Below are 14,056 nucleotides of genomic sequence, written 5' to 3'. Positions count from 1 at the left end.
CCACACTGGGTAGGTTAGCATGTTGTGTGAACCCTGTGTGTCTGTCCTGTGAACTTATTAAGAAAGGAGATTTTACAAGGATTTGTCAAGAACATTTTCGGTTAAGGATGTGTTCTGCTCCGGGAATGGGGCCAGACTCAGATTTCATTCTCTCACTTCCTTACCCTTTTGGTAAGAAAACCTGCCACATATGAGGACTAGAACACTGGCGTTTCCTGTCAGTTATACGGAGTGTGGTGTAAGAAGATACCATAATGACAGTACAAGTTTAGAGAGGCCCAGACTAAACTTCAAAAGATTCCATTCCTTACTGGCATGGAATCAAGGGTAGCCCACATTTCTTTGCCCTCCCAACCTCAATTCTGCTTTCCCTACAACACAGAATCTGTTTGCCCTTTCGGTTATTTCTTTCTCTCCCTCTCTGTTGTATTTTGGATGACCATGTGCCATTACAGTTTACTGTAGTCAGTGCTTAATTTCTAGAAAAAGGGATGGTGAGCCTCATGTCTGAAACACCACCTCCTAATCCTGGATGTTTGGGTGTATCTGTGTAGCTACTCAGTGGTGAGTGAAATGTAGTCCTCTGTGCTCAGGACAGAATTAGATGAGATGGTGAGGGATCCATGACTGGAGATCCTGCATTTGTATAAAGTTAAAAGTAGCTGGAGCAGAGGGGAGATAGAACTTTCCCCCCGCCCCCCACCCTGCACATGACATTGTCCCAATTTAAATTATCTCTTCCCCCCTCCTCCCAATATAGACACACCCAAACCTGCTATTTGCTACCCAGGAGGAAAATGTACAGGTCCGCACAGGTATGCATGGTCCTTCAAAGGAAAAGCAGCTTTGGGGGATAATTATTTAAAGCAGTGGTGAGGGAGAAGCACTTCACAAACGTGCAACTGGAACCTCACAGTGCAGGGAGTGGCTTGTGTGGGGAGTTGCAGAAGAAAAGCGATAGGTGGAGGGAGTTTACATGTAATATGTTGTTTGGCCCTAATATTAAAATCTCTGCAGCCTCTTCTGGCACCCTGTTTCTGCTGGGACAGAACTAGATGGGCAAGAGAGATGTCACGTGGAGGCCAGACAAAGGCGGGGGGGGGGCTCCTTCACTTTCCTTCTTCCAGCTGTTCCAGCCGTTGGCCTTCATGCTGCTGTCTCAGCAGAGGCTGCACTGCCTGTTCAATTTGCCCTTAGAGGAGAAGTGGGTGAAACAGTTTTCTCTGTTCACAGACTGTGTTGGTCTCTTCACCAGGGGACAGTGGATTGGGGTGGTCGCCCCCAGGCCAGTAGACTGCCTGTGACACTCCCCTTTCCTTACAGTGGAGGAAGCCTGGCAAATAAAAGGAATTCCAGAAATGGAAGGAGGGTTTGGTGCAGAATTGCCAAGTTCATTCTGAAACCCTTCCCTGTGGTGATTCCACAACAGGTCTATATATGCCAGCCTTCCCGAACCTGGTGCCCTCCAGATGTTTCAGGCTTCAGTTCCCATCAGCCCCAGCCAGCATGGCCAATGGTCAGCAAAGCTGGGAGTTGCTACTTAAAAATAATTGCTACAAAATGGCAACTTAGCTGGCTCAACAAAACAGTTCCACGCCATTTGATTTATGAATGAAGTATGTATATACATATGTGGTTATTTATTTTTAAATATGTACCGTGCTCTTTGACCATCAATGGTCCTCACATGATGATTTATGATAAAGCAGAATAAAAACAATCAAAAGCACATAAGACAATGGAATTGTTGAAGTGCATTCCATACTGATCCCATTTTTAATTTCCTTTACAAAATATTTGCAACTTTGCATAAACTTTCCCATAACAGCTTGAACTCACTGAGAGCCACACCATCCACAACAGCTTCAGATGTAGATTGTGTTAGGTTCTGCAGTGGCACGTTCAGTTCTGATTAGTTAATACAGATCTTGAAAGAGCCTTTCGAACCCATGCCTAACTTCTGACTGCTTTGCATTGCAGGTGAGAAATGTGTATCTGATGTTCCTTATGATGCAACCACGAGTTATGAGAAGGAGAATGATATGATGCAGACCCATGTCATAGACCAGGCTATTAACAATGCCATCAGCTACCTAGGGGCAGAGTCCTTGCGCCCCCTGGTGCAGACCCCACCGGGTGGCCCTGAAGTTGTGCCCGTCATCAGTCCAATGTATCAACTCCACAAGCCCCTTGGGGACAACCATGCTCGATCCAATCATGCCGCTCAGGATAGTGCGGTGGAAAACCTGCTACTGCTTTCTAAAGTCAAATCCATCTCTTCAGAAAGGGACCCTTCCCCCGGCAACAGCTGCCAAGACTCCACCGATACAGAGAGCAATAATGAGGAACGCGGTGGCTTGATTTACCTAACAAACCACATAGCACCCCACGCGCGGAATGGCCTCTCAATAAAGGAAGAACACAGGCAATATGATGTCCTGCGGGCAAGCAACGACAGCTCCCAAGATGCCTTCAAAGTCATCAATGGCAATGGGGAGCAAGTGAAAGTTTACAAATGTGAACATTGTAGAGTCCTTTACTTAGATCACGTCATGTACACCATCCACATGGGCTGCCACGGGTTCCGTGATCCTTTCGAGTGTAACATGTGTGGCTACCGCAGCCAGGACAGGTATGAGTTCTCTTCTCACATAACCCGTGGGGAACATCGTTTGCACATGAGTTAAATAAAACTCTTCCTGTATAGAAGTTGCCCATACGACTGGAGCTCCATGAACAGCAGCCAAAAAAAGCAAACAGACAAAATATTACAGGACAGTATCAAATAAAAACAAATATCAGAAGGCTGGATCCCAGAAATGAACTCTTCTTGTAGCATGCACTCATAATTCAGTTTTATATTATTAATATTGATGTTTTTATTGCAAATATAGGTCATCCAAAACTTTAGTATATTAAGTAGGAGCTTTTGTAGTTAGGTAGAAGAAACCTTTTCTTGCTAGCAGTTGTTTCCTGCAAAAAACCCTCCCAGCCCCCCTTTTCTTCCATCCCATGGCAGTTAACTGTGCACACTCATATCCAAATTTGATTGAAAACTAGAAAGATTTCAACATTAACTGTTTTTGTGTTGATATTCTGAAAATACACTTTTTTACACCGTACATATTTGACTTTCTGTAACGATTTAGTACATTCACTAACTAACAGCAATAATCCACACTTTGAATAGGTTAAAGATCACATAACATTTTCTGGTGGTCTCGGCCTACTGAATCCTCTCCTGGGCATAATTTGTTTGATTTATAATATACAGAAGATGAATGACCTGGCTGCCCTCAACACAGGTTACTCTGAGTATGCTTAGAATGGTAACTGAGCATGCTTAGAAGGATCCAATGTGGTGTTGCCCATGGTGGACAGCATGGCTGCACTTGTGTTTATCACTGATACTATTCTCAGAAAAATACCAGTTGCAGCACTTGTGCCAGTTACCTTGGGGGAGCATTGAATACTTTGGTCAAACCCAAACTCAGACCATGTAAATCAAACATTCAGGGCCTTGTGACTCTGATCCAATAAAAAATGCACCTAATCGAGATACAATTTAAGTCAGTTGGATGCTCAGTCTAGAGAAGTATGAAGGGAAGACCCTTAAAGAATTGCCTTTGTGTAGTGGCGCTTTAAGGAGCAATCATCTGCATGTTTAGACAGAAAAAAAAGTCCTACATCTCCCAGCTTTCCCCAGCCAGGCATGCTGGCTGGGGAATGCTGGGAGTTGTAGGACTTTTTTCTGTCTAAACATGCATAAGATTGTGCCTTTAATCTATTTTTGCCAACAGTAGCGCCCTGTATTGCATCTCAAACTACTATTTAAACTCCTCTGGGTTTATAAAGCAACATGTAATGCTGTGAAAGGGAGAGGGGGAGCCGCTATTCAACAAATGGTTTAACACACACACACACACACACATCACCATATGTGTGCAATCTACCATGGGTACAGGAAGGGGGTCATTGGGTTAGGGCCATTTTGTGGAAGTCAGTCTTTGTGGAACTCCATCTCCACAGAAAAATGCTGCTGTCAGCTTTAGTCCTATAAAAGGTGGATGAAATAAGATGGTAAACCAGATAAGACAAATGTTGTAAATACCAAAATATGCACTCTAGCATGGCTTGTATTGGTTCACCTGCATAAGACTGTTTCAAGTACATTAAGGCCACAATCCTATCTATACACACTTACCTGAGAGTGAGTCCCATTGAAGTCAATGGAACATACTTCTGCGTAGACATGCATAGGACTGCACTGTAAAGGTCTTTGTGTAACACACTGCAGTTGGACTTGCACATTTTCTACAGATGAAGTTAGCACGTGGTTAATAAACTTCCTGCCTGCCTCAGCACTCATCTGCCACTTTTAAAATCAAAAGATGAGTTCCCTCCTGCCCACTTTTAAAAAATATGAAACATATGTTTAAAAATGAAAGAAAGTTCATGGTTGGTATTGGGTGTTTATAGAATCCTAGATCATAGGGGCCTACAAGGCCATCAAGTCCAGCCCCCTGCTCACTGCAGGAATCCAAGTTTGTTGTTGTTCTGGTCCTATTAATTCTCTCTATTGGGGAAACAAAGACTTCTGATCATGAGACTAAACCACATCTGCAACACACACTTTGCCCATTTTGCATTGGTAAGTGCATCTTTTGCTTTTATAAATAGTCCTCCCCTTTGTGCTACAGCTTTAGCACATTGGGCGCAATCCTGTGCATGGGTAGACAGAAAAAAGTCCCACAATTCCCAGCATGCCCCAGCTAGCTTGGCTGGCTGGGGGATGCTGGGAGTTGTAGACCTTTTTCTGTCTAAACATGCACAAGACTGCACCCCTAGTGAAAAATTCTGCAGGATGAACTTATTTATCCATCTCCTTGTGTGTACCAGGCACATTCTAGCTTCTGCCCAGAGCGCTTGTTAATTCTGTTTCCAAGGAGCATTACAAAAAATAACATGCTTATGTAAATGCACTTAATGTGTATGTCTGGCCGCAAAAGCTGAGTTTTCTGCATACATAATTTAAAGAAAATTTTAAAACATGCACAGAGTTGCAGCCATAGTGGCTAAAGGCTGTTTCACGCAATACACAGCAACAAACTCAGGTTTGCCACTGAGTCTACACTGAACAGGGAGATGCAGCAGCCAACCCGGTCGCCATATTCACACTCTGCGTTTTTATGTATATGCTTTAAAAAATGTAGGTATGTACCTAAAATGCGATGTGTGAAGAAACCTAATACTGGATGCCACAGAAGAAACACACAACTGCACAAAGCCATAATGGGGTACACCCCTTTCCTTTACTATAAAGAATCAACCTGTTTTATAGCAGCATTGCATCTGACCTTAAACCATCAACCTGTTTTAAAGCAGTATTGCATCTGACCTTCATAGTTGAGAATAAGGCTTTTAAAGGTATGCTATCTGAGTTGTCATATTGGTTGGTCACTACTGAGACTTCCTCACTCCTATTCAACATTTTCTTGCAGGCATTGGCACTCTAGTACACTGCGCACGCACACACCTTTCCTATCAGCAAGGACTATCTTGATGTATTTCATTCGAGGCAGCAGATCCATGGCCACGTTCTTTTGGGCTCAGCTCCCTTCACTGAACTAAGTGGGCCTCCTGTGTACACCCAAGAGTTCTGTGCGGGCATCAGAATGCACATGGTGCTCTGGACTGGAGAATCTATATGCAGGTTGATGTCATTTTTAATGTTTACAAGGCACCCATGTGTACACATAAAGGTCTATATATATCATAGCTCTTCTTATATAGGCATCAAGTAATACATTACCAGAGTGGATGTGTTTCTTGGGTCTAGGTTTTCCCATCTATGTTGTCACTGAGTGCATGGATATTGAAAGCAAATACAGTTTGGTGAGTTACCTTATTTGTCAGCTACACTTTACAAGAAGTCACGGCCTACTGTCTGAACTGTCACTTCCCCCAACCGACCCCAAATCAATCTTGTTTTATTTGAAAATAAAATGTCCTGTTTATTTTAAATGTATGGTTTTGATAAACTTGACGCTGAGAACCAACTCTATTCTGAACTATTTATACTCTCAGAAGAGTGAACTGGATGAATTGCTTTACATTGATGTTTGTTACTATAGAATGCCTCACATCTGTAAATAGCAACAGATAAAGAAATGCTTTTCAGAATTCACACCCCATCCCTACTTTGACACTGCCTTTTTATACTTGTACTTAACATATTTTTTGCCGTGGTTTTATATTGTAATCCCAGTTACCTTTTCAGACCTATGTATTTAAAATGAAATGAAGCACATTTCTTTAAAAAAAATCAGAAAGTAAGTAAAATTTTGTCTGAAGGCAAAGACATATTCTTTTGTCTCACAGGGTACTTGGAACATTTCTTCTAAAGAATAGAAAGCGTGGCATGTTGAACAATTTTGGGTTTGTGATTGACTGCTTGTGTATGCATGCAAATGTTTGTCTGTGTGTGGTGGGGGGGCTGGGGTGGAGGAATATTTACAGAAAGAATGAACAGATAGAAAGGAAAAGAGATACAGACCACTGCTGTGTCCACCGCAGTGCCCCTTAGTACTGCTGAGAGATTGCTTTTCTGCAATTAGCTAGAAGTAGAATGAAAACTGTGATTCCACACCACACTATTTTACCCCATCCTCCCCATCCCCAGGGCCAAGATCCTTTTCTAACCTTTAATCAGAAGCAACTCCTATACACCAAAGGTCATGCAATGTTCATCACAGCCTTCAGCCTTGCAACTTCAACCCCCTGTATTGCTTCCTGTTGAGCACAGCAACATTTGTACATTGACAGAAAAAAGAGGAAATGCACTACCAAAACAAAAAGACAACACCAATTGTTAACTGGATGCAAATTTAGAAACAATTACCAGAATTTAAATAGACATGCAACAAAACTCAACATAGCGGGGAGAAGGCTGTCACCAGTGTGCCTGCTCAGTCTGCTGTCCAGGTGTTAAGTGTTCATGGGCAATTTCAAGGCCTCTGTTGCTTTTCCTACTTAGGGTTCCTTATCTTTAAAACAGACTTGAACTGGACAGCCCTTCAAACAGAGGATGCTTTCAATTAGAGGACTATCATCTAACAGCCCTTCAAAGAGAGGACTGTCCTCCATAAAGTAGGATACATGGCTGCCACCCTAACAGCAGCATGATCACTAATAAAGAGCTTCTTTGTTACCACTTACTGTTGTGTTTCGTTGCAGGGTGGGAGTGGGTATATAGCAGGTTTCATCTCTCTCGTCTCCCCCTCCATTTTCTTTTTTACATAGTGAAATAGCACTATTTTACTATGAGAGGAAACCAATATTTAAGGCTCCCCCCCCCCAATTAGGGAACTGGAACTGACATTTAGGGGTAATTAAGAGAGGCTATTCAAGGGGCAACTAACAGACTACTCATCAGTAGCACCACAGCTGTAATCAGCAAGAAGCAATATAAGGGACAAATGCTGCAAGGCGGAAGCTACTAATTAACAGCACAGTAGGTGCTGAGAAGCTTCTATAGCACTTTGCCAGTCTACAGTGGACAAGCTGGTGAAGCAAGTCTATTTTAAATATTTTAAATAATTACAAATTGGATCTGGAGAGGGAGGAGGAGGAGACCACAGAAGGTACTAAAAGGAATGGTCTGCCAACAATGTCTCATTTCTCTGTGAAAATGGAGTGAACAAAAGATGACAATTCCAGACTAAACTGTTAGTATGGAAGCAATCTATGACAAGCTAATCAACAACTCAGTTAATCCAAAGCATTTTAGTTTAAACCAGATTAGTCCCATTAATTACCTGAAACTTCCAAGCCACGTGATCAGGAGAATCATATGGTATGAATGCACAGAGATTGCACATTAAGAAAATAACTTTGCTGCTTGTAGAAAGCTAGTGCATTGGGGAGAGCAGCTAAGTGTAATTTCCCCCCCTCAATGTGCTAGTTTGCCATGTCCAGATTTTTGTGGATGTGGTGGAGGGGGAGCACAGGGCAGGGAAACTGAAACGTTTTTTTTCAGAGCAGGAATTATGATGTCATCTGCTGGAGCAGCCAGGTAATTGACAGCCCCCTGTGCTCTGGCATGTGACTAAGGCTCTCAAGTTTTGCTTTTTCTTTTCTTTTTTTGACAGATTAGCCTAAAGTCAGAAAATGAGGAAAATAATTAAGAGGCTAAATACTTCTTTGATGGATTTCCTACTTCACACTAGCAGTTTAAATGGTAACACTTTGCAAGATTGTTTGCATTTCCAGTTAAAAGTTAAAGGTTGCATTTCAGCTGGCTGAAGATCTTTTGAGAAAGCTCAATGTGTTTATGTAGTCAGGAGTAAGCACCACTGAGTTCAATGCAACTTACTCTCAAGTATTGATGCATAGGACTGCAGGCATGCCCCATAAACTTAATTGTGAGATTTTATTAATGGTTGGTTTGGGGGCGCCTGCGTGTTATGATGGGAGTTTTTAACCAGAATATTAGCTCCTTCAAGTATAAATCCAAAAGCAGGAGAATATATCTCTGTACATCTCCAGGATATATCTTCAGGATTCTTGGGATGTGGCTATGGAGGCTGTCTTGATGAGCTCCTGTGCTTCAAAATGTGCCGCTACACCACTGCATGGGAGAGCGTTCAGACATGTAACCATCACCTACAGTCTCAAGACGTACAATCCCAGCAGGTTGCCCCATTAATTTGGAAATTTGTGTCCAAATTTTGTGATTTCTCTGCATTGATTTGGAAAGGTATAAAGTCACTTCAGTGTTGGGATCAATTCAATTTCAGGGTGTTATTTACTGGTTGATGTTCAACACCCTTAGAGCACAGTCCTCTCTCTAATTATCCTGTTTCTAATCTGATTGGTTAACTGAGCAGAGACACTACATATGTCCCCAACCATTTGACTTGCAACGTGAGTTACAACAACAGATTTCACTCATGTGTTATGTGGCTGTGTGTGTATAAAGGGCTTTGCACAGGAGGCAGTATTCTTTGGCTGACCCCACAGTGTCCTAAGTCTCCATTCTTCCATTGCCCAGCCTCCCTGTACATCTTGCTCTTTTTAATTACAGCCCTATTCTGCACAAAGCTGTTACCTATCACAGAGGTTGCACAGCCACTCTGGGTACACAACCCAGAATTCTAGCACAAATTTAGATTCTCCAAAGGGCAATGTCCAGAGGGTTAGTCTGTTGCAGAAAAAAAAAACAGAGTCTTGTTCTTAACAAAGCTGCTATGAATTTACACATTGGTTCATTTGAGTTGCTGGGATTCAACCATGCCTTCTGCTTTAGAAGCCCTTGGGTTGTGATGACTTAACGGTTAAGGGGGACACTTGGCACTTGCTCAGAGGCACTCTCCTGTTATGATTTCACATGCTCCAAAGCTGAGCCTAAGCTCAAATTGAAGGATAAATAGATAAGTAAAGAGGAAGGGTCTTTTCCATGTTCCCTGAAGCCAAAACTCTTTATTCATCACACCAGTAGTTCTAGCAACAGAGCTTTGGCACTCTCTGCCTACCAAAGAACCTGTGTGCTTCAACCAAGGTTGGAGACAAATCTGAGTAACTACTGGATTTTATATTTTCAAAATGGAGGAAATCAGCCATTACGTGTTCACTTGTCCCAACTGTCCAAGCTGTAACCTGAAACCTCTATGACACTTATTAGAGTCTAATCAATTTAACGGTGTGATTCTTCCTCCATTCCATGTTCTGACCATGGAGGCATCATGGCCTCATCAGATCCGCCCTTCCCCCCCCTCCTCTTTCCCCCACCCCACACTTTTTGTTATCTCTTGCCTGATGAAGACATCTGGAGATCTCAAAAACTTGCCCACAATTTTGTGCATAATTGGTTGGTCCTAATAAAGTATTTCTTGACCATGGGTTCTGATTTTTTTTCTTGTGGGCTAGGATGTTTTATGAGTTACATAAAAGTATTTGACTCTATTTTTTTATTGGTAATGTTTATGTATCCATATGCGCTCCACATATACTACTCATGCCTTCAATAGATGGCTGTTCATATGGGATGTGGCTTTCTAATTCAGCAAATGAGAAGTGACCTGCTCCAGAAAACTTCCTAGCAGTTATGAGAGCCTGTTACCACAATCCAGCAAGGAGATGCATGCACCATTGCAGGCGTGTGTACAAAACCAGTGCAAACTGAGATTAGGATCTGGATGCACAGCCGCATCTGTATCACAATGCTTACCAAGGCATTATTGCACTGGCTGGATGCATCTTTTGATGTGGACGTGCAGCCTCATCAGGGCTACCAGTTGTTAGTGTGCAACAAGATGCCCATGTCTAGAGCAGGATCAGGGCCACTGTTGAGAAACTGGTCTCTGTGAGCATTCCACAGATCTTTGTAAATTCCATAAAATGCAGCAAGTATAGTATGGATGCAGAGCATCAGGCCCAGGGGATCCCAATCCTACCTTCTGGGAGATCCCAATCCTCCCCAGATGGCCAACCACTCCCTTTCCCAGAACCACCAATAGTTTCATGGTTTCCCAGGTTTTCCCCCCATTCTGAAAGGCTGAAATGCCTCTTCTAAGGCTCAGTTACTGGCAGTAACAGCTTTAAGCTAAAATACACTGGTAGGTTTGGTTCACACCCACCCCTCCCTGAATGGAGCTCCTGAGACATTCTCTGAAATAGAATTCAGCCCTGAGGCTGAAAGAATCATAGAATAGTAGGGTTGGAAGGGGCCTAGAAGGCCATTGAGTCCAACCCCCTGAAGTATAGTCAGATCAGAAAGAGGTTCTGCACCCTTGAAGTATAGTCAGATCTAGTCTGTGTACCTTAGCTGAGCAAAAACAGTTGCTTATAAAACTATTAAGAGCCAGATAAAATAATTAACCTGGGGTAGGTTACTCTTTTCAGGTTCCACAGAAAACCTTCCTAAGTCATGGGAGGTTCCCTAGTTTTTTATCTATTCCAGCCATGCACGAGGCACATGGGCAGCAGAAGGCAGCTGCCAAAGTCATCCCTGCTGCAAATCACACAAACCAACGCCTTCCTGTCCCTTGGGAGAAAAGTGAAGGTTCTGGTTTGTAAGCAGTTCAGAAAAGAAGAGAAAAAAAAAAAAACACCCGCCCATCTACACCTTGCAGCAGATAGCGGGCCTCGGGCTGGCTGGGTGAGGAAGTTAATCAGCACAGTGCAGGGTGTTCGGGATGAGGCCAAACAGATGGTTAGTCTCTGAAATGGCAAAACGGGAAGCAGATGTGGCCACCCCTTCTCCCCATGCATAACTGGGAACCAGCCGGTTGGGGAGAAAATTTGCATAACAGGGATAATTTGGTATCAAAACTACCCCCTTGAAGTGATCTGCATGGATCTGGGTGCAGTCAACTGTTTTCACTTCTTGTTTCCCAGTCTCTTGAGTTCAGCCAGATTGAATTTTAATTCTCAGCCAATTTTACCTACAATGAACTAATTCAAGGATTCTCATGCTTGTGAATACGAACTGCCTCAAGTCAGGAGAACTATTCAAGCTTCTCAACAGTAGGGAAGATTCAGACAGCTTAGTTAAGCCCCCCCATGTTAAGCAGTGGGAGGGGGGAGGAACAGAAAGGGAAGGAGGGGTGGTCACATGGCCCGCAGCATGCTTTAAGGCAGAAATATCAAACATAAGGCTGGTTAAACCCCTTGGTAAGGACAGAGCCTTGCTAGAAAAAAGGTAGTGTTGAAAATAAGACTCCAGGGCTGGCTTAAGTTATGCCTTAGGGGCCATCTACACTGGGCTTTTACTCCAGGGTGCGTGCAAGTCGAGGTCCCGCATGATAGATGATAAAGTCACAACTTTGCAGCCATCCGTGGTTTTCGCCCAGAAAATGAGGAGTTCCAAGGAGTCGTTTTACTGCGAGTTTGGGGGGTTGCTGCGGGTTCCCCTGCACTTGTGGGTTGTCTGTTCCTTCCCCGAACCGACTTCGCATTTTGCAGTGGGTGTGTTGTAGGCATGTGTAGTGCCTGTGTCATTCTGTGATGCCCCTTTACTCCCCCCATCCCTTCGCAGCAGTGCAGTTACAGAGGCACAGAGGGGTGTTTTCATCTATTTAATCGCACTTTCACACAGTTTTGCAGCTTCGCAGCTTCGCAACGGCTATGGACTCAATACCCAAGGGCCGGGGGGGGGCATCTTGGGGAAGGGCCAACACCACTCTAGCCACCATTTCGGAGCGATGGCTAGGCACGTAGCGCTCACAGTTGTGAGTGAGAACCATCACGAGCGTCTCGGGCTAGGGGACCGGCAAACTGATGGTGCGGAAATGAAGGGGCACAAAACACTCACTTTTTACCTAAAAAGGGATGGAAAGACACAGCAGAGCCCCTCAAATACAAAACAGCCACTGAAGTGTTGCACCCCCACACTCACGGGACTGCACAGCTGCGCATTTCAGTAAAATGGGGGGGCAAGGCAAGTCTGTAAGGGAAGCACACAGTACATCACGAGTGTATCACAGGGCATGCTGACTCAAAGCTGCATTGCTGCGCAGTTGCGACGGGGTGGGGGGTCAGAGCGGTGCCATATAGATGCAGCCTTAGGCACCATTTATGCTTTCCAAAATGAGAGTGCTTTTTAAAAGTTCTGAGGCTCCAAAAGGAGCTCCTTTCCAAAATGGTGCACCAAAAGCTTGTTTTTATAACAGGAGGACACTAGAAAACCTCACCTATGTTCCCTGCAAGTGGTAGGGACGGGCTTTGGTAGAGGTGGGGAGAAGAAGGCAGCAACCCCTGTACTGTCTTACAAAGAGAGAGGATCCACAGATTCTGAATGCCATCCTGTTTTGCTTCTCCCCCAACACAACTCTGTCACCGTGATCCAATTTCAGTCAATGGAATTACTGTGCTGATTCCTAGGTGGAGACTAGGGCTGCGAAATGCCTAGAAAACAAAACTAACTGTTGATGTAAAAAAACATCAGAATAAGCTTTTTACAGCACAGAGTTAAACATAATGACCACTAAAGTTTGCCCATCAAGCCACTATTAAAGGCACTGCTACAATGGCCAGTTGAAAAGCTGGTCACCTTAACCAAGACCAGGAGCACGGCTTGTAACTCCATTTCCCCCTATCATCCTGGTAGCATCAGGCTTATGTCACCTGCTTCCACTCAAAGTTCTTCTCCAGCGTCATTGAAATGACTACATTCCAGTAAGAAATCAAGCTGATAATTTTGAACTTAACAGCTTCTCAAACCACAAGAGTCATATGGCACCATAATGAAACAAATTCCAGGCACCCCAATAAGGGTGTCAGGCAAGCGATCAAGTGCCAGATGCCTGCTCACTGGGATGTGAAGGATTCTGCAGCAGTTCTCAAAATTGCCTTTGCCATGTGTTGAAATTTTGTAAGATAAACATTCCTGGTTGGGTCCAGATTTATGCTGGATCCAACCTTCCATCCATGCCACTCTTGGCCACCACATAACAATAACCAAAATGTTTTATCTTGCTGCAAGAGGACTGACAAAATGGTGGTAGTTTTCTTGTAAAGAGGCCATTTTCTGATATGCAGAAACAGAAGCTGTGTCACATATGTGTGAACACACATTCAAGCTGGCAGCAGCCATATGGCACAAGAGGAGTTGAGTGGTGCTTGAATAATATTGGTGTCTGACCGCACACAACAGAAATCAAGACAGAGGTGCCTCAACTTCTGACCTATTTCAAGGCAAGGTAAAGGAAAGAGTTGTGATTTTGAGGCATTCTCACTCCTATCAGTAGCCCTTAGGTGTTTTTGTATACCCATGAAATTTCTCATAACCAAACAAAAACCAATAAGCCACAACACACATCTCATGAGTTCTGCCCCTCATTATTAGGGTTGCAACTTTTTATCTTTTTTTACCGACACTGGTTTGGTGTCTTTGAAAAGCAATCTAGCATGCAGAATTTGGTCAATGAAACTTCTCCTCCCATGGAGATACATGATAGTGGAAAAACTGCACCTGTGAAATATCTTTGCAGTAGGAAAAGACACAGGAGCAGTTAAAAAAAAAGAACCCTACACTTCATTCAGATGTGCTAAATTG

The 14,056-nt window shown here is 43.5% G+C and overlaps 1 protein-coding gene across 9 annotated transcripts in view; it reads left to right on the top strand.

Annotated features, from left to right (window-relative positions):
- The window catches only part of IKZF1 (IKAROS family zinc finger 1), a 105,338-nt gene extending 98,980 nt beyond the window's left edge, over positions 1 to 6,358 (top strand). For all 9 annotated transcript variants that reach the window (XM_084857694.1, XM_084857693.1, XM_084857696.1 and 6 more), the window contains one exon: positions 1,981 to 6,358. In XM_084857694.1, coding sequence (XP_084713820.1) covers positions 1,981 to 2,687 — 707 coding nt within the window. In that variant the 3' untranslated portion in view covers positions 2,688 to 6,358. The remainder of the gene's footprint in view (positions 1 to 1,980) is intronic.
- The last annotated feature ends 7,698 nt before the right edge of the window (positions 6,359 to 14,056 follow it).

The sequence above is a fragment of the Heloderma suspectum genome, chromosome 5, assembly GCF_057233095.1.
Source record: "Heloderma suspectum isolate Gila_16-S chromosome 5, 16-S_ref, whole genome shotgun sequence".
Taxonomy (NCBI): Eukaryota; Metazoa; Chordata; class Lepidosauria; order Squamata; family Helodermatidae; genus Heloderma; species Heloderma suspectum.
Note: the sequence above shows the minus strand (reverse complement) of the source record. Positions and strands in the feature narration are given on the sequence as shown.